The following is a 24,692-nucleotide window of genomic DNA, read 5'->3' on the forward strand; positions in this document are numbered from 1 at the left end:
AGTTTCCTTTTCATCTTTTAGGGGGAGTGGCCTCTTTTGCGACTGTTCCCTGTTCCTTTCCTTTGGAGGTGCACTCCCCTTGGAGCTGGGCTGGTCAGTGAGAGCTGCAGCATCTCCTGGAGAGGGGACACGGTGGCTGCAGGAGGTTCATGATGGAGTCTGTGGGTTGGGAGCTGCTCGACATTACCTCTCCTCCCACATCACCAGTGCTTCTGTCACCCCACAACCTTTCACCCTGACCAGCGGAGCTCCATGGGGCTATGTGATTTCAGGAGGGGCCCTACAGCCCAGCCATGGGCAAGGGCAAGGACACTGTCTGCTTTTGTGCTGTAGCAGAAGACCATGCACCTTGCTGGGGGGCTATTTTTGAAGGGGTGACGTGGCATAGCAGTGGGGCTGGTGCAGAAACTGCTGGCTCCACCTCCTGTTTTGTGCTGGGGTAGGAGGCGGTGGCAGGGTGCTGTCTCTCTCCTGCCTGCCCAGCTTTCCTCCAGACCATTTTAGGACTGTGCTAATCCCCTAAATTTAACCAGTGATGTCAAAGGCTCATGTTAGCTCCTTGCACTGAGTCCTGCACCCACACATGCCGACAGGAGCCAGGAATAACTCCACCACCACGTAGATTTGAAACCCATCCCAAGAGATGCCGCTCGATGCTCGTTTTTGTAACACAGACCCCTGAGCCATGGCTGTGCAGGTGGAGCAGCACCAGAGCTGGGGCGGAAGGAGATGCTGGTGCTGGGCAAACTCACCACAGGAGAGCTGGATACGGCCGGCAGTGTAAGGAGAAACCCCTTAAGGTAAGCTGGAAAGAGAGCGGTGTTATTTATTTATCCAGTGGTGCCTGGAGAGCAGGCGTGGGGATGGCTATGTTTGGTTTGGCTGCTGAACTGACAAACTAGAGGGGGAAAGAAAACCCACTCTGGTGTGGATTTAAATATATGTTACTTTTGTTGTTGTTGTTTTTGTCATTAAAATTGCAAAGGGAAGAAGTAAAGTTCTGTTCAAAACAAAATGTTGAATGGAGCTGGAAATGACTGCTTCCACTTTGGGTGCTGGTAAAGGAAAACAATGAAAACAAAGGGCTTGATTCACCAAAATACTGGGGAGGTGGCAGCCCCCCCTGCCAGTTTCCCATCCACCCCTCTCTCCCTTCCTGACCCCGAGAGCCAGGGGTGCAGCACCCACCAGTGTTTGGGATGTGGACAAGCTCCCACCCAGCTCCTCCCCGACCTGCCCTGCGAGGTGGTGCCCAGAATGGCTTTCCTAGGAAAAAGCGTCTGTTTTCAGACAGAATTTGCACACCACAGGGGGATGGCCTTTCTCATCCCATTGCCTGGTGTAACCCTATGTCTCCATTCACCCTGCTCATTTTGGGGAGCGCAGAGCTTGCAGCTGCGCAGATGTTTAGCAGAAGACAGGCCCTGGTGTGAAGACCTTTCCCGCACCATTTCAGAAGAACTGGTGAGCAGGACAAGCTGAGACAGATGGAATTTTTAACATTAACGTGTTTGGTTGGGGGTTTGTCAAGGGGTGGAGTCATTTGATGCTGTTAGGGAAAAGCAGTCACAGCCACGGAGGGTGTTTTACTGCCTGGGCAGGACATGGGTAGGCAGAAAGGCTTGAGATGAGCTAGCACAGGACAACCATCACCTCAGCATTTCAGTCTAGCTGTAGGCTGTCACACACCTGCTGTAGCACTTCTTGTCTCCCAGACCCGAGTGGCAGAGAGGGGCCATAGCGTGGATGGTGCAGTCTTGGCTCAGGACACGCAGGGATCACAGGAAACGTGTGGAGACCATTCCCTGGGAGGACAACAGCCTGAGCTGTGGCTGGGAAGAAATGCTTTTCCAGACTAATCCTTTTTCCCCAACTTCGCAGAAAGACCAAACCTCATCTTTATATTGTAACCAAGGGGTTTAGGATGTGGGAAGCTCAGGTCTGAGATCCATATTTGAAACAGGCCATCTGAGGTCCCACCACCACCCTGCCCTAACCGCTAGCTGCTGGTGCCTTCCAGGTGGCTTTTCCACACATGGGCAAAAATTTCCAGCCTGAGAAACTTTTCCTGGCAGAAGTTTTGTTGAAAGTGGTACATTTCCAAAAAGAGGGAGAGAAAAAGAATTAGTTTATATTTTCCAAGGAAGTATCAATTTCCCTGGCAACTGGGAGGCAGTGGGGTAGGAGCAGGGACTCAGGCAGTCACTACTGAACCCCTTGCATGCAAGCTTTGGGTGGACCAGGCTCATCCCTGGGGCCTCCCTGTGTCCTGGCCACTGCTGACACAAACGACAGCCCTTCAGAGAACTGTGGAGGCCAGTGTGAAGGCTTTAGTGCCTGGGAAAAAACAGCAATGGAAATCCCACCAGCACAGTCCAAACTGCACATGGCCAAGAACGAGTTGTTACAGCTTGCTCATGGGAGAAAAGAGGTAGATTTGTTCTCCTATTCCCATCCAGAATACACGGGCAAGTTTTCCTCTCTCATGAAAGGTCTTGGAGGAAAAGTGTGACTCTTGGCTCTTCAAATAACCCAAGCTGTACATCCACTGTCCCCACAGGAGAGCAGGAGGTGGCTTTGCAGGGGACTATGCCTGTTCTGTGGGGAGAGAAGGGACTGGGGTAGGGAGGGAATCCAGGAGTGCTGTCATGTTTTTTTGAGGGGAGCTTGGGGTAAGTGGTTACTGGAAGGAGGCAAAAGGGAAACAGCACCCTCTGTCACACCATCTTTTGGGGAAGAACAATGCGATTCCTCAGTGCCCTAGAAGGTGCCTCCAATTTGCTCAGACCCCATGGGCACATTTACAGCATGCAGGTTGGAGCAAGAACAGAAAAGGGCTTGAGAGCAGTTACTTTCTTTGGATGAGAGAGAGTCAGACAAAAAATATTTAATGGAATTTAAAGCTTATTCTTCATTTATGAGTGGTAGCAAAAAGACCCTAAACAACCCTCTGGAAAGAGTTCATATCTATGATATCTCTGATTAGAGAACTATAGTGACGAACGTGGATAGGATTGACTGTTATGCTGAACTGCCTGGTAAAGCCACAGGAAGGTTTTTTAGTTTATTGGCAGCATGACAAACATGTCAGTTTTAAAGGAGGCGTCTTCTCGGCTATTAAGTAATGTAGGGCAATTATTGCGTATCATACAGTAAAAAGATAGAGCTATCCACATCCACATCCCCTCACTTTGTTGTAACTGGGGGTCCATCATGTTTTGAAATCAACAGGTAGAACATCGCTGACCTGAGGAGGTCTCTCTTTTGCCTCACACCTGGATCTGTTTCCGTTTGAGAAGTGCTACCCACTAACATTGGATTGCTGATTAATTTTTCAGTAATGTGCATGTGAAAGTAATAATTCGCTGTGTATTACCTCAAGGGATGATTAAATCACCCTGTGTCTCAGTCTCCAGGATGCAGCTGGACACATCCTGTTAGATGCTGTTCTTCCATAACTGACCTGAGCAGATGTTCTTCACGGTTGTTCCTCACCAATAGCTCATACTGGTTATACGGCATCACTGTGTTTGTCAGAGTCTCTCATGAATCACCAGTTAACGAGGTGTATAATTGTTACATTGGTTCCTTGCTGAGAGTTTAAATAACATGCACAAATCAAAAGCCCCTTATTGCTACAAAACTCAAGTGTAAAGAATACTCAGTAACGTGAAAGGAGAAGCAGAGCTGGCGTGCTTCACATTTCAGCTGGAACAAATGCCACTGCAATGCCGATATTTTTATGGTGGAGACAGTTTTGTTTTCTTTAGCAGCAAGTAGACCTAGCTGGAAAACGGCATTTCTCTTTTATGAGCCATTTAGAAGTTTCAGCTTTGGGGTTTGTTCTGATGAGGAGCAAAACCAAGGTCTTATCTAATTTTTTACAAGAACAGAAGAGAGCGAGGCAGGGGCTTGGTGACAGGGACTTGCCCTCCAGCATGTTCACATCTGCGACTGGTAGCCAAACCCTTGCTCAGTGTAATTAGTGGTGGGGACTTATAATTGTGCCATCCTCATGTCCAGTGAGCAACCCCGGCTCCCCCTGTGCCAGCAGGCACTGAGCCCTGGATTTATCTGGGTCCTCCTGCAATTAGAGGAGGGACCCACAGAGGATGTGGAGTGGGATGTGACCACAGCATCCCACTGCACAGTTCTCAGAGAAGGGTGGGGAGCCAGGAGAAAATCAGGAGAAAGTGGCTGATGGATGTGTTTCTTTGATCCCAGTGGCAAGACTTTAGTTGTCTGTGCCACAACTGACCCTGGAGGCAGAGATCACACCTGGTCTGCTTAAATATCCCAGGCTGCCCAAGCAAGACATGAGTCTTTCCTCTTCCAAACAACCAATGAGCATTCGTCTGTGCATCTGTCCAACAAGCGTACCACAAGGCCAGCCAGATGGTGGGCTGGGACCTGGGGGCCCCACACCAGCCCCTCCTGAGCACCAGTGTCTTTCACTGGGAGCTGGGGTTGGGGTGGCCCCGCTCCCACAGCACAGGGAGAGGAACGTCAGGTACTGGCTGAGCGAGCATGGGCTTGCCCTTGGATGATGAAATACAGGACTGGGGAGGTCAGAGGCACGTGTGGGTGAGCTGCTGGGAGGAAAGATGCTGGGTTAGCACCTGAAATGAGGGAGGATGGACTAGGAGCCAGACCAGCTGTGAGATGCCATATCCCTTGTATGCAGCCAGACAAGGAGGGAAGGACAAGGCATCCTTTACATGGCCCACTGAGGTCTGGTTTTGCCATGTAACTCATCTCACAGTCACCAACACCACTACTGCCTTACCAACCCCTTTCTGCTCTTGTCTGATACTGTGGAAGCCATTCAATGAGAGGTCAGCTGGATTCCCTCTTTATTTTTCCCTGCAGAATTCTGATTTTGTTTAGCACAGAATGACATCCCCAAAAGCAGCTTTCTCTGAAGAGAGAGTGGTAGATATTTCATGTCTAACTCGCTCCTCTGAGAAATACTGCGACTTAAATGAAAAGATGAAGTGTTTCCTATCTGCCAGCAGAGATCCTGAGCCTCAATTGCAGTGAATGATATACTTGGGTTCTTGAGAAAGGAGCCTCCTCAGCCTGCTCTTGTGCTTCTCCAGGGAGAAAATCATGACCATTATGGCTGTGGTATCTGTCAGGGTCTTAATGAGACAGAGCTCTGCTTTGAGCCTCCACCACCAAGTAACCCAAGAGCTACTGCCCACCTCTGCCTGCCCCACAAGTGACCTGAGGCTCCCGCTGCCTGCAGCTGGCCCAGGACTTATCTCCTTTCTCCCATCAGCCACCCTTCCCTCCTCTCCCTTCCTCGGCACAGGTAACTAAGCAGCGTTACTAAATGGGAGAGCATGATGTGTGCAGGGCATGGGGAAGGGGGACAAACCGTCCCTCAGCCATGAGGTTCTGCTGCTGCTCAAGAGACAGCGGTGAAACACCCACCAGTGTTTGGGATGTGGACAAGCTCCCACCCAGCTCTTCCCCGAGCTGCCCTGCAAGGTGGACCCCAGGAAGCTTTACCTGGGAAAAAGTGTTTACCAACCACAGTGGCATGGACTTCCTCATCCCATTGCCTGGTATGACCCCCTGTCTCCATTCGGCCCAGTCATTTGGAGGAGTACAGCACTTGCAGGTGGGCAGATGTTTAGCAGAAGACAGCCCCCAATGTGAAGACCTTTCCCACACCAGTTTAGAAAAACTGGAGAGCAGGATGAGCTGAGAGGGACAGTTTTGACAAGGACACCCAGGTGCAAGGCTCAGGTAACGTTGCTAGAGAAGGGACAGGAAACTGGTGACATCCAGCTCTGACCCCTGTCCCCAGCACAGGGTGGGAAGAGATGAGAGACCTCTCCTTTGTGTGTAAATCCTTCTGCAGCAGATTCAACACTGCTTGTCGCCACCTCGTCCTGTCTCACCTGGGAGCTTGGCTTGGGCTGCAACCATCTACTCCATTTGTCTCGGAGGCAGATTGGTGCTGCTGGCAGTAAATCTGCTGGGAGATCATGACTCACAGTGTGAGAGCTGTGGAGCACTGGCTGATCACCTCTCTGGAGGCGGTTTTGGCTCCCTGGGATGTCTGCGCAGGAGCGAATGAACCTGTGCCACAACGGGGCGACTGCAGCCCTGCATGGACATGCTGGGAGGAGAGTAAGAGTGTGCCCCATGTCAGCAGGCCTGGAAAAGTCATCAGGTCTCAGTGTCATTAGAATCACAAGCCTACTATGTAAGATTCTTTTTTTTTTTTTTTTTAAAAAAAACAAGCTTAGTCCAAAGCCTTCATTGCACATATGTCTGTCAGTTGACTTCTGTCCAAGACGAGTGATTTCTCCAAGTGTCTCCCACTCCAGAGTAGAAGCCTTGGGGCATTCCCATCCTCAGGGTGGGTGCTGTGGCACCAGCACCCCAGGGGTTTGGTAGGAGACCTTCAGCACCGCTGGGGCTGCTCCTGTTGCTTTGCAGCTCTGGTGAATGTGAGGATGGCCTTGGGACATCCCAGCACAGCCAGGGCTCCTCTCAGCTCCTCATATGTGCACAGGCAGTGGCACAGACTGAATCTTTTATTGCCCAACACACCAGCTTCTACCACATCTGGCACCAGTTGACACCATGCTAGCAGTCTCCAAAATGCCTCTTTGGTAAGAGCTTGGATGCTTTTTCACTTGTGGCCAGAGCTGAGACATGCCTCTGGAGGAGCTGTGGGAACGCAGAGTCTTTGAGGGTCTTTGCTCCCCAGCTGATATCTGCTGCTCCTGGACCTGCTGGCTTCTTAAATACATAGGCAGCCTGCAACCCATCTCATGCCTGGCAGCATCCCAACCTGCTCACGCTACACAAAGGTGTCAAGCATGGCCAGATAGTGTCAGAGGCATCAAGAAATGCTGGCCAAAGCTGGGATGGGGGGATAAAACAGCACCAGCTGGAAAAAGCAAAGGCCACCAATCAGAGCTGGCTCGAAGGCTGCACAGCACATTTCTCTTTGTCGTTCAGTGCACGTGGGTGAAACCCTCCTGGTCCTGGGAATGGCAGCTGTTTGCCTCCCAGGTATGAGTTTTTCTGTCTAACCTGTTGGCTGGAAGTCCTTCACAGCTGAGCTCATAATTTTTAAATCACATTCTGAGTGCTGTAAGCTGTCAAGAGATGTGATGGATGGAGCTGGTCTTTTGGGAGATGGAGCAAAATCCATTCACATCAACCTCAGGTGTGTGGACTGCCTACGCTCAAGTGAGCTTGCTGCTGTCATGCATGAATTGGAGCTTCACTTCTGAGATCTTTGTTATAAGTCATTGGGGGGAAACTGGCAACTCTGACTAGACTTTGCAGGGTGTGAACATCTGCTGGAGCTGTTTACTCCATGGTAAACCTATATTCTTCCTTGTGAGAAGATGGTGTCACCAAGGACCCCTTCCCTGTTTGTTCTCCATTCTCAGCCTTCTCTCTTCCCTTATGCTTGGCGCAAGGGGCTTCTCGGGGAAGCTCACTTATGTGGTATCCCATTCTCTCATGGCATCTATTCCTCTTTTGAGACTGCCTGAGGTGGCATTTGATCATGGCAGAAATCCCTTTCCTGGTGTTACTTTTCCCCAGGTGGTTCTGATTCAACGGAAAACCCAGAAAGACATCCGTCATCCTTATCAAGATATAACTAGCCCAGACAGTGCTGCATCATGGCATTTTTCAACCTGTATCACCGATGACTCAGCCTCCATACACAGTAGTCATCAGGGACTATTTCCCCCTACCTTTCCTCCTGGCCAGCGCCCACCCCATAACCTGTGCAACCCACTGAGCTTCAGCTCTTCCAGTGCTGTGGCTGCTTTTGAGACTGTGCTGCTCCTTCTCACACATGCTGTTGCAAACTGCCAGGGAAGGCAGGAACAAAAGAGGACAGCCCAGCATCTCCACTACCATGTAGAACAAATGAATTAACAAAGACTTTGTTCAAGGTGATCTCTTTGCAGGGCTACTGCTGACCATTGAGGGATTTACCTGGCCAGATATTTTTGTTTTGTTTTGTTTTGTTTTCTTCCTTTGCTGTGCTTCTGCAGGTTACTTTCCCAAAGATAATTATATGACTCAGGAAGACAAACACATACCTCACATACCTTCGGGAACCATAATGCCGATAGGTGGTGTAGAGCATTTTGAAGCTCTTTGAACAAAAGAACAGCTGAATTCCCGAGACTTACCTACCCAAACCAAAGCAAGTCCAGGCAACGGCTGCATAGTTTTTGTGGAGCCCTTACCCAACAGAGGACAAACCTCTCCCCAAGAAAACTTTGGTCTTGCAGCACCAAGGCACGGACACTTTTTGTCGCCAGAGAAATCATAGGTGTTTTGTCAGGTAAGATTTACCATTTCTATTTTACTGGGTTTTGAAAGATCTTGTTCAAACCAAGAGTGGAACGGGAACATTTTCTGCTATGAATGAAAAGAAAATAAAAAAGGTAGTCATGTGTTTTCTGAGAAGTCAAAGAAACAGAGCAGAGAAATTATCCTCTCTTAAATAGATAAGTGGTTGTTATGGCTAAAATAACCTGGCAGCTAATTGCCTGGGAAGATAACTGGCAGAAATGACTTGCAGTGGTGTTTGGTATTGCTAGTTTAGCACAGAAACGGTGCGACAGACACAAAGGAATACACAGGCTTTGCTTCAAGTGCTTTAACATCTGAACTGTTGAGTTGCAATTCAATTTGCTGATTTTGGAATAAAACCAGAGGAGTGAGAAAGAGAAGTTTTATTCCACGTGATAACTAGGAGGACCTTGCTGGTATGAACACACCCCAAATCTGGGTCAACATGTGCACCCAGCATCTCATGTACTTTGTCATGAGACCAGTGATTCTGGAGTGCTGCGAGGTGGCTCCTGGCATCCTGCTGTGCCTGTGGAATGGCTGAGACAGGCTTGTGAGCTCCTTCGGGACCATTTCAGGGAGCACCCTTGCTCAGCAGTGAGAGTAAGAGCTTGGCTGAAATAGAAGCTAATACTTTCAAAGCGTTTCAAGCTTTTGTTCTGGTTCCTGGGTATCTGTGCAGATGTGTGTCCCTAGCTAGGGGTGAGACATTAAAATGAGATCATGGCACACAAATAGGGATGTATTTATTGATTTGCCTCCTACCTTTATGTCCAAGGGGATATAGAGAAGCTTCTCACATCTGTTCCCATCAGTGTGGGTGACCTGAAACTACCCACCTGCTAGTATCTCCTCTGAGACCAGACTGGGACAGGTCCTCCAAAAGGGCTTCATCATACAGAGGGTTTACCAGTACCTGAGCAATGCTAGGATCCTGGCCCTGAGCCTCTTCCCGCTCTGGCCATCCTCACAGCTCTGAACCGAGGCAGGGGGACGGCAGCTGTGCTTTTGGGAAGGGTCCTTTTGGAGGATATTGTGTGTTTCCTGACTCCCAAATATTTTTATACGTCGGGGCAAGGCGAGCAATACAACTTGCAGCTTGTCCTGACATGTGCCTGCTGTGTGTAAACCCGCAGCTTTTATAAAAAGGGCTCCTGTCCTGGGGACTGTGTAACCTTCAGGTGTTTCTTGGCTCTGGGCTTCTCCACTAGCTGTCGTAAGATCAGATTAATGACATATTAATTGGTTCAAGATAACTGCCGTGAGATCTTGTAATTAACTTGTAACAGTATTCCGTACCAGCTGACTGAAACTCACTGTTTTTAAGAAAACCTCTTTCAGATCAGATACAAATTGAGTTTTCTGAATAATGGCATTAACGAACAGCTCATTAGTCACCTTTTGGGCTAATTAAGGGAGACTACATCCAAGGCAATAAAGAACAGCAGTGGTTGATTAAAGGCAGCCATCAGGCTGAGCTCTGTGGTACAGGGGAAGCACTTGATCACCTTGTGCCCTCTGCTGTGGCCATTGTGCTCTCGGTTACACGGGTTTGTGATGTCCCTCTCCAAGGCCCAGTCCTGCCCTGCTCAGCTCTGTAAGGCTCAGTCAGACTTTATCATCCCTTCTCACCTTGCCCTTGGGGAGCTGAACAGCTGCTGAGAGGCGGATGTGGAGGCGATGCCTTTGCAGGGCAGCAGTACCTGCCCAAGAGCAGCCGCTGCTTGCCCAAGTGATGTCACTTCACCTCAACACTGCTCCCAGATTTGGCATGCATGGCCTTTTCGTCCTTTGCTCTGAGGAAAACTGAGGGTCAGGGGATAGTGTAACTTCTCTGGACTAATTTGGAGTGAAAAGAATCTGTGTTTTGGTGAGGACAGGGCTGGAACAAGCACTGTAAGGATGTATATACCATTTTGGTGAGGACTGGGCTGGAGCAAACACTTTAAGGATGTATATACCATTTTGGTGAGCATAAGCCTGGACATTCCCAGCCCATGCCTGATGGGAGGAATGCTCTGTCATTATCCCAGTATTTTTGCACAGCACTGGGAAAGATCCCAGAGAAAGGGATCTCTCTCACAGGATTTAATCCCGTGTGTGACTACTGCAGCACTTGCTGCCTGATACCTTCTCCCACAGTCTTCCCAAGCTCTCTCCCTCTTCTCCAGCTGGACCAATCTCCCTTATTCTTGCCTCATCCTCAGTCCTGCCTTGGCTGCCCACCTCATCCCTTTGGAGGACTTCAATCCCAAACCCACAAGATTTTTGGAGGCACAGGTCAGGGTCAGTGCTCTCTTTTGCTGGAAAACACACTGGCAATGTCCAACACTCACTGTAGGGCTGGCAACATGAGTAGAAGCAGAGATTTGTCTCCTCTGTCCCACTCTCCCTTGCCAAACTGATACTCAGCCCTACTCCCCGTGGTGTCCTCCCTACTGCCCCATCTACCAGACCTCCCATCACTGATGGCCACCTTAGCTGTTGTGCAGGCCTTTCTCTTGCCTCAGTCCCTACCAATGCTGACTCCTCCTTTACACTGGGCTGCAACATGCTGCTGGTGGCTCTGCAGAGTCACCCACCCTGGCATTGTCACCAGGCTCTGTGATGGTGTGTGTCAGGGCTGCTCTGCTCTTCAGGTATCAGCTGTGCACTCTCTGTGCTGCTCAATTCCCCCAGGCCAGATCCTGCTCAGAAGGGTTCACACGAGCTCTCCTTGGGTGCTACAAGGGGTTGGAAAGGTTGTTGATCTAAACAAACAAAGATAGAGGGCTTTAAACTAAAGTTGCTGGGGGAAGGGAACCTCAGGTCATCCCACTCCTACCAATTTGATGTCTGTGCCATCAATAGATGCCCATAGCCTGGAGAAGGACCACAGTCAGCAGGAAAGCACCTGAAGAGCAGCACAAAAAAAAATCCATCCACTCCAGCGGATAAACCAGCTTCATTAGGGGCCCAACTTAAATGCCTCTATGCAAACACATGTAGCATGGGGAATGAACTAGAGAAGTCAGAGATGTGCACATGCCTGCAAGGCTGTGATCTTATTGGCATCATGGAGATGTAGTGGGATGGCTCCTATGACTGCAGTGTTGGAACGAAAGTAACCAGACTTTTGAGGAAGAACAGGCAGGGGAGATGAGGAGGGGGTGTCACTCTCTGTGTCAATCACCAGATGGAGTGCAGGGGGCTCTGCCTGAGGATGGATAAGGAGTCGACCGAGAGCTTATAGGACAGGATTAAAGGAGGGCAGGGACAGGTGACATTACAGTGGGGGTCTGCTACAGGCCGCCCAACCAGGAAGAACAAGCAGATGAGACCCTCTATAGACAGACAGGATGAGCCTCACATTCACAAACATTCTTATCAACAAGGAGGAGCTGGTGGGGAATGTGAAGCTGAGGGGCAGCCTTGGCTGCAGTGATCATGAAATGGTGGAGTTCAGGATCCTTAGGGCAGCAAGGAGGGCTCAGAGAAAGACCACTACCCTGGGCTTCAGAGAGTAGACTTAAGCCTCTTCAGGGATCTGCTTGGTAGAATACCATGGGAAAAAGACCTGGAGGGAAGAGGGCTCAAGGGAGCACGTTAATATTCAAGGGTCACTCCTCTGAGCTCAGGAGTGATACAACACGACAAAGAGGAAGTAGGTAAAAAGGCCAGGAGGCCTGCATGGATGAACAGGGAGCTCCTGGACAAAGTCAGATACAAAAAGGAACCCTACAGAGGCTGGAAGCAAGGACAGGTAGCCCAGGAGAAATACAGATAAATTATCTGAGCAGCCAGGGGTCAGATTAGGAAAGCTAAAACCCTAAAAAATTAAATCTGGCCAGAGATGTCAAGGGCAACAAGAAAAGCTTCTATAGGTACATCAGTGATAAAGGGAAAACTAGGGAAAATGTGGGCCCTCTCTGGAAGGAAAGAGGAGACCTGGTTACCCAGGATATGGAGAAGGCTGAGGTACTCAACGAGTGTTTTGCCACCATCTTCAGCAGGAAGTGCTCGAGCCACACCACCCAAGTCACAGAAGGCAAAGGCAGGGACTGGGAGAATGAAGAATTGCCCACTGCAGGAGAACATGTTCAAGACCATCTAAGGAACCTTAAGGTGCACAAGTCCATGGGACCTGAGGAAATGTATCTGCGGGTCCTGAGGGTATTGGCAGATGAAGTTGCTAAAGCATTATCCATCATATTTGAGAAGTGGTAGTACTCCAGTGACAGTCCCAGTGACTGGAAAAGGGGAAACATAACCTCCTATTTTAAAAAGGGAAAAAAGGAAGACCTAGGGAAATACAGGCCAGTCAGTATCACCTCTGTACCCAGCAAGATCATGGAGCAGATCCTCCTGAAAACTATGCTAAGGCACATGGAAAACAAGGAGGTGATTTGTGACAGCCAACATGGCTTCATGAAGAGCAAACCATGCTGAGGAAACTGAGGCTGTTTAGCTTGGAGAAAAGAGGCTGAAGGAAGACCTTATTGCTGTCTACAACTACCTGAAAGGACATTGTAGCATGGAGGGTGTTGGTCTCTTCTCCCAAGTAAAAAATGATAGGACAAGAGGAAATAGCCTCAATTTGCACCAGGAGAGGTTTAGGTCGGATATGATTCTAATCCCAGCACAAATACAGGCTGGGTGGAGAACATTGAGAATAGCCCTGAGGAGAGAGACTTGGGCACGTTGTTGGATGAGAAGCTCAACATGACCCAGCAACGTGTGCTTGCAGCCCAGAAAGCCAACCATACCTTGGGCTGAATCAAAAGAAGTGTGACCAGTAGGTTAAAGGAGGTGATTCTGCCCCTCTACTCTGCTTTGGTGAGACCCCATCTGGAGTCCTGTGTCCAGCTCTGTGACTCCAAACATAATAGGGACATGGATCTGTTGGAGCAACTCTGGAGGGGGGCTACAAAGATGATGAGAGGGATGGAGCACCTCTCCTGTGAAGACAGGCTGAGAGTTGGGTTTGTTCAGCCTGGAGAAGAAAAGGTGCCAGAGAGACCTTAGGACAGCTTAAAGGTGGCTTACAAGAAAGCTGGAGAGTGATTTTTTACCAGGATATGTAGTGACAAGACAAGGGTTAATGGCTTTAAATTGAAAGAGGGAAGATTTAGATTAGGTATAAGAAAGAAATTCTTTACTGTGTGGGTAGTGGGACACTGGCACAGGTTGCCGAGAGAAGCTGTGGATGCTCCATTCCTGGAAGTGCTCAAGGCCAGGTTGAATGAGGCTTCGAGCAACCGAGTCCAGTGGAAAGTGTCCCTGCCCATGGCAGGAGGATTGGAACTATGTGATCTTTAGGATCCCGTCCAACCCAAACCATTCCATGATTACAAATCATTAAGTGCAAAGGGCTCCTGTGTGCTGTTTTGGGTACTCAGACCAGCAGGTAATGTGTGGTTATCACCAGTTCTAGGTGGTCACCAGCCCTAGCAATCCCTAGCTTAGATTGGACTGAGCATCTTGTGAAACTGTGCCCTCTTTCATTCCTTGTGGAGGAGAGGAGAAATAGCTGAGTCTGTGCCTTCTGGAAGATGTCACCGATTTTTACCCCCAGTCAAGTAGATGGATGCAGCTAGAGCTCTGAAGTTGAAGCATATGCAAGGAGACATGATAGCTCAGAAAAATGGGAGATCATCTGTAAAGCATCTGCATCTCTGCTCAGCAGTGCCTGGTTTTGGTGAGCCATGTGGATAGAGCCGATTTTGAGGACAATGCTTGGGCAAACACTGATAACTTCTTGTCCTCCAGATTGAGCCCCTGTGTGCTGGAGCATTTAGGGTTTGATGCTTTAATCTCTTGTCTGTATGTGTTAGTCTCAGGTCATTAATTTTTCTTTTCCTGCTGTTCTAGCCATGTGAATTCTGTAGTTTATGGTACTAAAAAAGAAATAATCCCTGTGCAGCTGTTGAGTGCCCTGAGAGGCTGCCTGGCAGATTGTCTTCAACTGGAAATCCTCCAGAAGAGGAGTTTAACTGGACTTGTCCACTGACAGACATTTCTTGCAAATTAGAGGGGTTGTAAAATATTGCTGAAATGTTCATTCCAATATTAAGCTATTTTATTCTGCAGTTTGGAAGAGATTTGCAGGTTAGGCCAAAAATGAACAGTGGTTTGTGATCTGTGTGGGTGTTACTGAGGTATAGTGAAAGCTGTGAAGTGAAAGGGGTCTTAGTTCATTCAGCCCCTATTATTTTTTATATTGTAACAGGATATGACATACAGCAGGAATGTGAGTCAAGTCTTTTCTCATCTTGTTTTTTCTTAGAGGACTGGGGGAAGCTGGAGGTGTGTGAAATGAGCTTCCTCTGCCCTAGGTGAGGACTAAACACAGGATCTGGGTGCAGGCGCTTTGGAAAATCTGACATTTGATTTGTCTTCTTAAAAGATGGAGGCAATAGGTTTTGATTGCAACAAGATTGAATGCTTCAAGCATCTGGTGCATAAATCCCAGCCCTCATGAGACAGCAGGCTGAGTGGCAATGCCTCTTTCTTCAGCTTTGCATTTTAGGGAGAAGTCTAATGGATGAACGTTAATGTAGCCAATGGGTCCTGGTTGTGCTCGTACCCATCCCTTTCCTTCCTGTCCCATCCTCCTGGCCATACTGGAGGGTGGCATGCAAGATGGTGAGACAGGGACCACAAACCCACCCCTGATCCTGTGATGGACCTGACACCACCAGCCTCTGCAGGCACCAAGCTCTGCTGTGGCAGGAAGCGGTGGATGCCCCAAAGCTACAGCAATGACAGAGGTTTAGGATCTTTCAGGTGTTTGTCATTGCCGATATTATTGCCCTCAATAAATTCTGACCTTTCCTTTCTCTAGTGTTGGTTGGACCTTACATGTTGGTAAAGTCAGAAGTTTTATATTTGCAATTAATCTCCTTTGTGATGGGAGCTCAGGACTCGTCTCTACGTGACCTCATGTCTATCTGATTCTGAACAGATGGGGACAGTGGGCAAAGAGCTGAGGTCTGGAGGTTTGCTTTTGTCATCTTTCATAGAAATCGGTGAAGATGGAAAAGCCATTTTATCTTCTGCACTACGCTGACAAATTGTCCTTTTGTTCTTTCTCTCTTATACTTTTATTGAACTTGCAGACAAACCTCTCCCTTGGCAGGTGGAAAGAATAAATTGCCAGCAATACGCACTGATGAGATGCCTTTCAGTAGTGGTGCTCTACAAATAATAGATTTTTCGTTTCAGTGCCTGAATGGAAAAACTGGAAATACTTTTTGGTTTGGGTCACTCCCTAAAGGAGTATGTTTCTTTTCTTCTTTGATTTCTTTTCATAAGCATTGCATGAGCCATTCTGGTTTGAGATTATTTAGTTCTTTTCATTACTGAGAAAAAGAAGAAAAATAAAAGAAAATCAAACTAGGTCACTTTCAAACTAAAAACCTTATTTGAAAGAACAAGAAGAAATGTTTCATTTTTAAAATGTCAAAATGGAACCTTGCAGCTTTTCTCAGAACTTTTTTTCTTCTTATTCAGATAAAACTCATTACATATTCAACCCAAATTCACCCAGAGTCTTGGGTGAATTTACTACACCAAAAAATGCCAGGCAAGCTCCACCGACTTGTGGCACTGACTGGTCCTGTTTGCTGCTCAGCAAACGTATTCACATAAGCATTTAATTCTATGTAATTTAGGTGTTGGGCAAGAGACCGGATGAAATGACCTTTCACAGGTCTGTCTGGCCAGAGAAGCACCAGCACTGCCATGATTCACCCTGGTGAGACCCAGCAGCACACTGGAGCAGGGCTTGGGGCTGGGAGCCAGCAGGGTGATACGTCCACATGGGGGATCTGGGGCTGCTGACCCTTCCCAAGACCCCCCAGATCTGGCATCTCCCTCCAATGGGATGGTGGTTGGGGTGTGCTAGTGCTTGGGAAATGCAACGGTGTGGATCAGCCGGGTTTCACTTCCTCATGGAGACAAGGCGCATCCGTCTCTTTCTCTGCCTTGTTTCCTAAGGAAATGGTGTTGGTGTGACGGTGAGAATCAGGGGCTTCCAGTGTGGTAGGTCCCAGGGGACTCACCTCACCATGAAACCAGCTCCATCAGTGCCATTTGGGGTCCAGGTTTGGCTCAGAGAATGTTAGGGAAAGTCTTTGTTGTCACCTCCTCTTCAGCACCATGCATTGGAACAGGCTGCCCAGGGAAGTGGTGGAGTCACCATCCCTGGAGGTGTTTAAAAGATGCATTGATGAGGTTCTTAGAGATGTGGTTTAGTGACAGTGTTAGGTCAATGGTTGGACTCTATGATCTTGAGGGTCTCTTCCAACCAAAGTGATTCTATGACTCCACAATCTTTCTGAAGAGGCAAAAAAGCTCTGCAGTAACTTCTTATTGTATCTGAACACTGGTGTGTGCTTTCTTGATAAATTAGAGGTTGGTGATACTGAAAATACTCTATTCCTTCCCAAATACATGCAATCCTGAAAATTTAGGGACAGCTGAAATGCCCCTGTGTGCTTATCCTGCTAGAGATGCACAGGTCCAAGCGATCAGGGAGGGAAAATGACTCCCATGGACTCCCAGCTTCAGCAAACCTGTACGTAGCACCAAATGGCCAGAAAGGGAGTTTTTGGGGTCAGAAGCTCCAGCTTTAACTGGTTGGTAATCTCCATCCTTCCTTGGCCAGGGCCAGGGATGCTGCAAGAGCCAAGTGGCCAGTGGTAGCATCGGCTTGTGATGTGCAACTGGTAATTCCCAGCCTGTAGCTCCTGCTCATGGCACGTCTGGGACTGGAAACAAGGGCCCCTCACCAGCCGGGACCCCAGGGCTCAGGCAGGCTGTGCACATGGAGCTGAGACACTTGTCCCAAATGGACACCCTCGAGGCACGTCACCCTGCTCAGAAATAAAACCCCATCTCTGAAAATATTGTGAGGGATTAGGAATTTCTCAACATTGGTCAGACTGACAGCAGAAAACGAAAGAGGTCCAACTATCAGTGGCCTTTTGACACAGCAGGGAGACCTGATGTGATAAGTCAAAGCTTGGCAGAGTCAGCTATTTCTTGGCCCAGTAGTCCCCTGTGAGCTATAATTTTTTTTCTTCTTTTTTCCCTGAAATTTGACAACAAAGTTTCCTCTCCTGAGGGAAACTTCTCAGCAGCAGGCCAGGTACAGATCACTACAAGCACTCAGAGTATCTTCTGGTTATTCCCCAGAGAGAGCGGCAGGAGGCATTGCAAGCAGATCTTTGATGCTGCAGATCAGAGATGGACCCTGGTGAAAACTGGAAGCTGGATGAAACCAACTGGTTGTCTCATGGTGGAATCCATCCCTTTGCCAGTGTGAAAGGAGGTAGGACACGACTGCTAGTTTTTAATCCACCCAGTGAATGTGCTGGGAGCCTCCCCGATGTGCTGCTGCCTTCACTGTGCTTACAGTTGTCCCAGGGGTGTTGCTGGGCTGTGTCCAGAGCAAGGCAGTACTCAGTATGGAGGTGGGAAAGATCTGACCCAAAATGCAGTGTCTTGTCAGGAGCTGGCACACTGACACAGGCAAGTAATCTGTGGCTTCACTTCCTCCTCTGGAGTGGCCTTTTGCCAAAAAAACTAAAAAAGTCAATACCCACCTTTTGCCAAGCTGGTATGCCACTTGTGCTAGGTGTGACCACCCTCATTCTCCACAAGCAGGACTCTGCAGATGACAGTGGCCAGAGGAGGAGTAAGGAGGAGACCTGGTAGAACACCCCCTTCTCTCTTCAATCATATTTGCGTGGGACAAATTAGGATGGCTCCAGGGAGACATGCTGTCCCAGCTGTGACAGGAGGGCCAAGGGCTGCCCCAGCTGGGGCTCCCTGTGCAGGACCAGTCAGGGTTTCAGCCTGCCTTGGCATGACACAAGACCTCCCAGCCCAAGGGGGTCCATCGCTCTCCTGAAACTGCCAGTCTCAGGAAAGCACTTGGGGCAGATACAGTGGGAAACAGCCAGCAGATGTATTTCCTCTATTAGTTCATCTCTACCTATTTTCCAACCAGCTGCTGTGATTTGTTTCTTAATCCCTGTTCGAAAATTTGGCAGAAGCAGCCACATGTGCTCCCTGCTCAGCCCCAGCTCCTTGTCACTGAAGGTCCCCGTACTCCAGCTCAGCACAAGCTGTCCCTCCTTGGGCAAAACTGTTTGTTTGCCTGGGACAAGCTGTGCCCCAGACTAAAACCGAAACAAACCCACAGCCCCCCAGATGACAGCACCTTGGGAACGGAAACATTTTGCTCTGGTAAAATGCTTCGCTTATCTCCATCTGTTTCCCTCAGCTTCCTGCTGATAGCCCTGATGCCTGGGGAAGGAGACAGTCTGAGATGTGGCATCGTCTCCTTTTCCACAAGAGCTGAATTAAATAAGGAGGTTCACACTTTTGAGCCCAGCAGCCCTGGGTTCCATGTCCCCAGCCCAGCACCACTGGGTGGCATCCTCATGACAGCATGTCTGCTGCTTCTACAGTGCCCGGCCCAGGGTGGCTCCAAGGGACCAGCACAGGGATGTCTGCTGCAGTCCAACCTTTTTCCCCATTAGAACAGACTCTGCTTCTGTTATTTTTTTTTTTAATCTTCGCCATATGTGTGGTCTGTGTTACTGTTTATAGGTGTAGTAGTCAAATGCCTGTCGAGTTCAGGATCCCACTGTGCTTGGTTCTGTAAAGCACAGGAGGGCAGAGTTGCTGCTGTCAGGAGGTTATAAAAATCCAAACCAGTTAGATGTGGGTATGCACTGGGTTTTGTACGCAGCCCATTGCTATCCTACACTAAGGTCTCACAGCTTTTTCAAACTGATGGGCCTAACAGCATTTTACAGTGGGGGGTCAAGATGTCTTAGAAATGTCACAGGTATTGATTACTGTATAGTGTCATGCACATGCCCTTCTTAAACATCCTCCTTGAATTCCCTAGAAACAGTCCACAGATTCCAGATGAAAAGGCTTTTTAGTCTAACCCATGCACTGAACAAATGCCGCGAACCTGAAAGAAAAACAAACAAAAAAACCACCAAAAAGACTCCCCAAACCAACATAAAGACCCCCCACCCTCTACATTTTTTTTTAATTCAATTGAGTTTTTTTGAATTCAGCATCATTTTGATTTTGCAAGAAATGTCTGAAAATAACAAAAGCCCCACCAGCTCCAAGGCACAAATGGCATTTACCACCTGGCCACATGCTCCTCTGTGGTTGCGGGTCTTTCTGGCAGTGAGTGATCCATGTGCCCTGTGCTCTGCAGCTGGGAGCAGACAAGAATACATGGGCTCATGGTGGAGTTGGACTTGGGATCCAAAATAATCTCCCACAAGCTTTCGGTGAGAGATGCCACCAGCTCAGGGGTTTCCAGAGCCCATGGTCCAACCTGCCACAGGCACTGAGCTCCTGCAATATTGTCCGATGACTCAAGAGTTTGGTCAGCCCCTGAAAAATCTCAAACAGAGCATCTTCCCACTCCTGCTAATTAAACTGACTCCAGCTGCTGTTGTTGGAGGAAACTCTGGCACACAAGGAAGCTTTGCTGTGGGCAGGATGGTCCTGAGCACCGGGTAAGAGGAGGAAAGGGAGCGGAGAGCTGTGGCATGGCCGAAAAGGGGAGCACGGCCTGGGGGTATCCCAGCACGGGAAGGGACAGGATGGCAGAGCCCTTGCTCTGCAGTGATGCTGAAGAGAGGATAAGTGGTCATCCTGCCAAGTGTCACACTTGAGCTGATTCCCAGGTTTTTCAATAATAGCTAGATTAAAAACAACAGCACACAAAAAACACCACAAACAAACATAAAACACCACGCACATATGAAGGTTGTCAGGGATGAAAGGGAAACAAGATGAGCAGGGACTTGTCTGCAGTGTGATTAACACAGCATTATCAGCCCAGTTCTCCACATCCCCCTCTCCAGCTGACCTTTCTGAACATTTCTTCTTCTTCCCTCAGACAATGAGCAATCCGAAGGTGCCCCAGCCCTCTTTGCTCTGGATCAGCTGGGTAAGTCCATGTGTGATACATTTTCCTACTTTTGTCCTATGTAGAGTAGTTAGGAGATGGTTTAAGACGCAGGGCAGCTGCTGAATGCTTTCCGCTGCATAAATTTATCATCACCAGTGCCTCCTTTCTGTGATGTTTTTGAATGCCACCCATCTGAGGGATGGGACAGCTTGACGCTTGAGTGTTTAGTACATTTCTCTGTTAAATTGATGCAGATTTCTTTTCCCTGGGGGAGAAGCTGTCACTTTCCTGGTGCAGAGTGCTCTCAGATGCTGCTGCTTCTTGCCTGGGGGGTGTAAGGCTTAGTCTGTCGACTGATATTGGAGCTTCTGTGACTTTCTGGTGCTCTGCAACATGATGAGGTGTCTTATCTCCCAGGAGGCAGAACCAGAGGTGTGTAAAGTGAGAGTGAAGAGTCAGATACTCAAATGGGCATGTGAAACTGAAGGTTTCAGAGGTTGAATCTGTAGGGGGCGCCTACCTGGCAGCAGTCTCCCCTTAATCCCAGGGCCAAGGTCTAGAAAGGTGTGTTTCTCTGGATGAGTTAGAGGTGCTGAAGGTAAGGTGAGGGTAAGAAATTGAGCCGCATGATGGGAAACTTCTGCAGGAAGGCATCTGGCCAGTCAGTCCTGGAGGTCTGATGTGCTGGGAAGAAATCAAGCCCCCAGCCCCTCCTGAGAAATGGGTGAAGGCTGGAGATGGAGCATACTGGAAACTGGGAACTAGATGTGTCAGGAGAGATGCTGGGCTCAGGTCTCTGCACCCTGCCTTGCTCTTCGGCAGCATGGTGGGACCACTCCAACACTCTACAATGCCCATCACCTCACACAGCCGAGCGCCAGCCCTTCCTCCCAGGAAAAGAGCATGCTTCACTTTCAGGGCAATGAATTCTCCATCTTTGGAGACATTTGGAAGCTGTCTGGACACGGTTCTGGGTGAGTAGCTCTAGGTGGCCCTGTTTGAGCACATGGTTGGATCTCTGGATCTCCAGAGAACTCTGCCAACCTCAACAAGTCTGTGATTCTGTGACTTCCCCTCTGATCTTGAAACACACTTTGCCCCCAGTAGGGATGGTTCATGTGCAGCCACCAGACTGATCACCACATGTGGCACTGGTGGAAACTTGAGGTAATAGGGTAAAATTACAGGAGCCTAGAATGCTGATTTATGTCATATGTAACTATCTCTGCTGTAGAACTCTGCTGCTAAAAGCCAGGTTCTTGAAAAAAAATCCTATAAATGCAAAAATTGTTTATGAACCGTATGATGCCTCAATGGCACTAGAAGGGGTTGTGGGGCTGGCAGCTGCCCTCTGGCAGTGTCATACACTTGGTCATATTTTAAAGGAGTCTTTGTGAGCGCTCTCCACTTGGTGTCAGGATAGAGGCTGCTCTGACATGCATTCACTCAGAGGACTGCCTAACAGGGAGTGTGAATAAAGCCAAGAGCCTTTCCTTGGCTGCCTCATTCATTACCCATTTGCAGTTAAAATAAGTCAAGTAACTTTAAAGTGCATTTTCTGTGACATAGCTTCCACTAGCTCCTTTTGTTCTTGATCTTTCTCAACTTATCCCTTGAGCAGTGCCTTCGCTCAGTGACACATGCCTATTTCTCCTAACCTTGGCAAAGCCTGTGAGTTTCAGCAAAGCATTCTGTGACAAAGAACAAGCTTCCTCTCCCAAACAACAAGATTTAGTTGGTTTCAGTTGAATAGCAAAGAAATGCATTAGCAGCTAAACAGATGTTTTAGATGTGCAAAATGAGGCTTGTGGTGACCCCTGGTCAAGGGGCAGGACCCTGGAGGGGCAGAGATCAGAGCTGAAACACAGGACAACCAGCTTCCTGGCATCCTCCTCCTGTTAATGGAGAAACAGTCTGTGCGGTCCAGTGTGGTCCATTGCCTCCTGAGGTGGTGTGTGGCACCTCCCAGTGTTTCTGCACAGCCCCACTCCCATCTGAGAGGCAGCAGGAGCTCCCTGGACACCGTTTTCCTCTGCACAGCAGTATCAGACATCCCTCAGTCTGGAAAAGATTATTCAAACCAGCGCTTGTATCCCCTTACATTTCCACTCTGCCTTCCAAACATAGCACAAGATGGGATTGCTCTATCCAAGGTAGACAAGACATACAAAGGCTGTGAGATTACAGAACAAGTAAAGGAAAACTGATCTCTCCTCTTGCCTCCCTCCTGGCTGGTGGGTTTTCAGCTGGATCAGTATCCTGACCTGAGTCTGGAGATGCATGGTCTGCGTTGTAAGGCAAGCGAGGGGGTAAGAGTAAGCACATGTTGGAGTGGGAGAGGACAAGACCATCCCAGTAGCAGCTTGGATTTCTGCTGTGTTGAAGTGACTGTGTAACCAGAGCCTGGGTGTACCGGGTTGAAAATACTCAGCCCTGGTCCAACCAGCCACCTGAACCGCAGGAGTTATTAGTAGAGGAGCAGAGAATAAAGCAGTGATATAATAACAACATCCTGAGACAAAACATCAATATCATAACAAAGCATCATCACCATAAAAATCACAGAAACGCAGGTCTGAGCAGGACTTCAAGAGGTCGGCTACACCTCCCTCCTGCCCAAAGGCAGGGCTCACATCTCCCAGTCACCCATCACCCCATGTGGAGGACCAGCCTGTCCTGGCAGCCTTCCCGGGCAATCCACCCAGTGCTTCACTGCACTGGAAGGGTTTTCTTGGTGTCTAATTAAATTTCTGTAATTTAAGCCCATTACATGTTGTGCTGCTGAATGCAGGCACAAGCAGGGAAAAGGCCTCCCATGGGTCAGACTGAGAGTTTCTTGTCCTCTGCATGGGGGCTGGAGGAGGATCCCAGTGGAGGATCACATCGTTTTTTTTCCTGTTCATCAAGTCTGCTTTGACCTCTATGCCTGCATCCAACTTTCTGGCAGCTTGTCCCAGCCTGCTGTCAACTGCAAATGTAAAAAGCCGTGCCTGGATTTTGAGCCATCTGTGGAAATGCTGATCAGTACCAGATTTACAAGAGGTTTTTGTGTTGTCTTATGCCATGAGTAACTAACCTCTGAGAAAGGTTTTGACCAGTCATGCATCCATCTTTTCATACTTCCTTCTAGTCCAGGTGTCCCTCTCTTCTCTATAGCAATACCATACGACACAGTATCACAAGCCTTATTTATACGCCAACATATATGGCATCTGCACTTTCCCTCTCATCCACAAGGTTTATTACGTCATTGCAGAAGATGAGATGAGTCTGGTCAGCTCTGTTCTTGCTGAATCTGTACTGGCTATTACTCATATCCTCCTTTTTTACATGTTTACAAAGCCTTTGGTCATTCCAGTGCTTCCAAGGATGGAATTAACAATGGGTGAGAGATAATTTCCTAACTCTTCTTTCTCACGTTGTCTGAAAGACTGGTGCTCTGCTTGCCATGTCCAACCTTTGGAAACCTTTCCACGGTCTCGTGCTGTATAAGTCAGGGCATGGCTCGCCTGTACCTTGAACAGTGAGCACATTTCTGGGGTTCCCTGGACAAGTACCAGGCTAGGGAGGCAAAGGTGACCAAGGGACAGAGCAGCTCCTATGAGACCAGACACTGAGTAAACTACAACTCAATGATGAGCAAAGGAGATGCTGGAAGGAGGATACAGTGAAAGTGCAAGAATTATAAATGGCATAGAACTTAAAAGTACAAGAGAGATATGGACATACTGGACAGTCCAGAGCCACAAGGATGATGAGGGTACTGGAGCATCTCTCCTGTGAGGAAAAGCTGAAAGAGCTGGGTCTCATCAACCTGGAGAAGAGAAAGCTCAGGGGGATCTAATCAATGTCTATAAATAGCTGCAGAGAGGTTGTAAAGAAGTTGGAATCAAGCTCTTTTCAGTGGTGCACAAACTGAAACACAGAAGGTTTTCTCCGAAACATCAGGAAACTCTTTTTCTACTGTGAAGGTGACCAAGCACAGGCACAGGTTGCCCAGGGAAGTTGTGGATTCTCGGTTCCTGGAAATATTCAAAAGCCATCTGGGTGTGTTCCCAGGCAACCGGCTCTAGATGGCCCTGCCTGAGCAGGGGCGTTGGACCAGATGTCCACTCCTCTGACCATAACCAGTCTGAGATTCTGTGAAATGAGGAAAGGCTTAAAACAATCCAAAGGAAGTCTGTCTTCACACAGTGCACAATTACATTGTGCAACTTGCTGACACAGAATGTCCAGGGTGCCAAAAGTATGAATGGGCTCAAAAAGTGATTAGAAAACATGGAAGAAAGGTCTATGAAGAGCTCTCAAACCTGATGAGGCAGCTACGATGTCTGACTCAGGAAGGGAAATGGGATCATGTATTAGTGGAAACAGCATTTGTATTATACTTGTACTGTTCCTTATATTTTCT

General features: G+C 48.5%; 1 protein-coding gene across 2 annotated transcripts in view; it reads left to right on the forward strand.

Moving 5' to 3' along the window:
* Positions 1-541: 541 nt before the first annotated feature.
* AMOTL1 (angiomotin like 1) overlaps positions 542-24,692 on the forward strand; it is an 87,717-nt gene continuing 63,566 nt past the window's right edge. Inside the window, exons 1-4 of one of the 2 annotated variants that reach the window (XM_065832383.2) lie at positions 542-800; positions 8,040-8,335; positions 17,524-17,659; positions 20,270-20,320. In XM_065832383.2, the coding sequence (XP_065688455.2) occupies positions 17,575-17,659; positions 20,270-20,320 (136 nt within the window). In that variant the 5' untranslated portion in view covers positions 542-800; positions 8,040-8,335; positions 17,524-17,574. The remainder of the gene's footprint in view (positions 801-8,039; positions 8,336-17,523; positions 17,660-20,269; positions 20,321-24,692) is intronic. The other variant, XM_065832374.2, reaches the window with a different exon arrangement.

This window comes from Patagioenas fasciata, chromosome 1 (genome assembly GCF_037038585.1).
Source record: "Patagioenas fasciata isolate bPatFas1 chromosome 1, bPatFas1.hap1, whole genome shotgun sequence".
NCBI classification, from domain to species: domain Eukaryota; kingdom Metazoa; phylum Chordata; class Aves; order Columbiformes; family Columbidae; genus Patagioenas; species Patagioenas fasciata.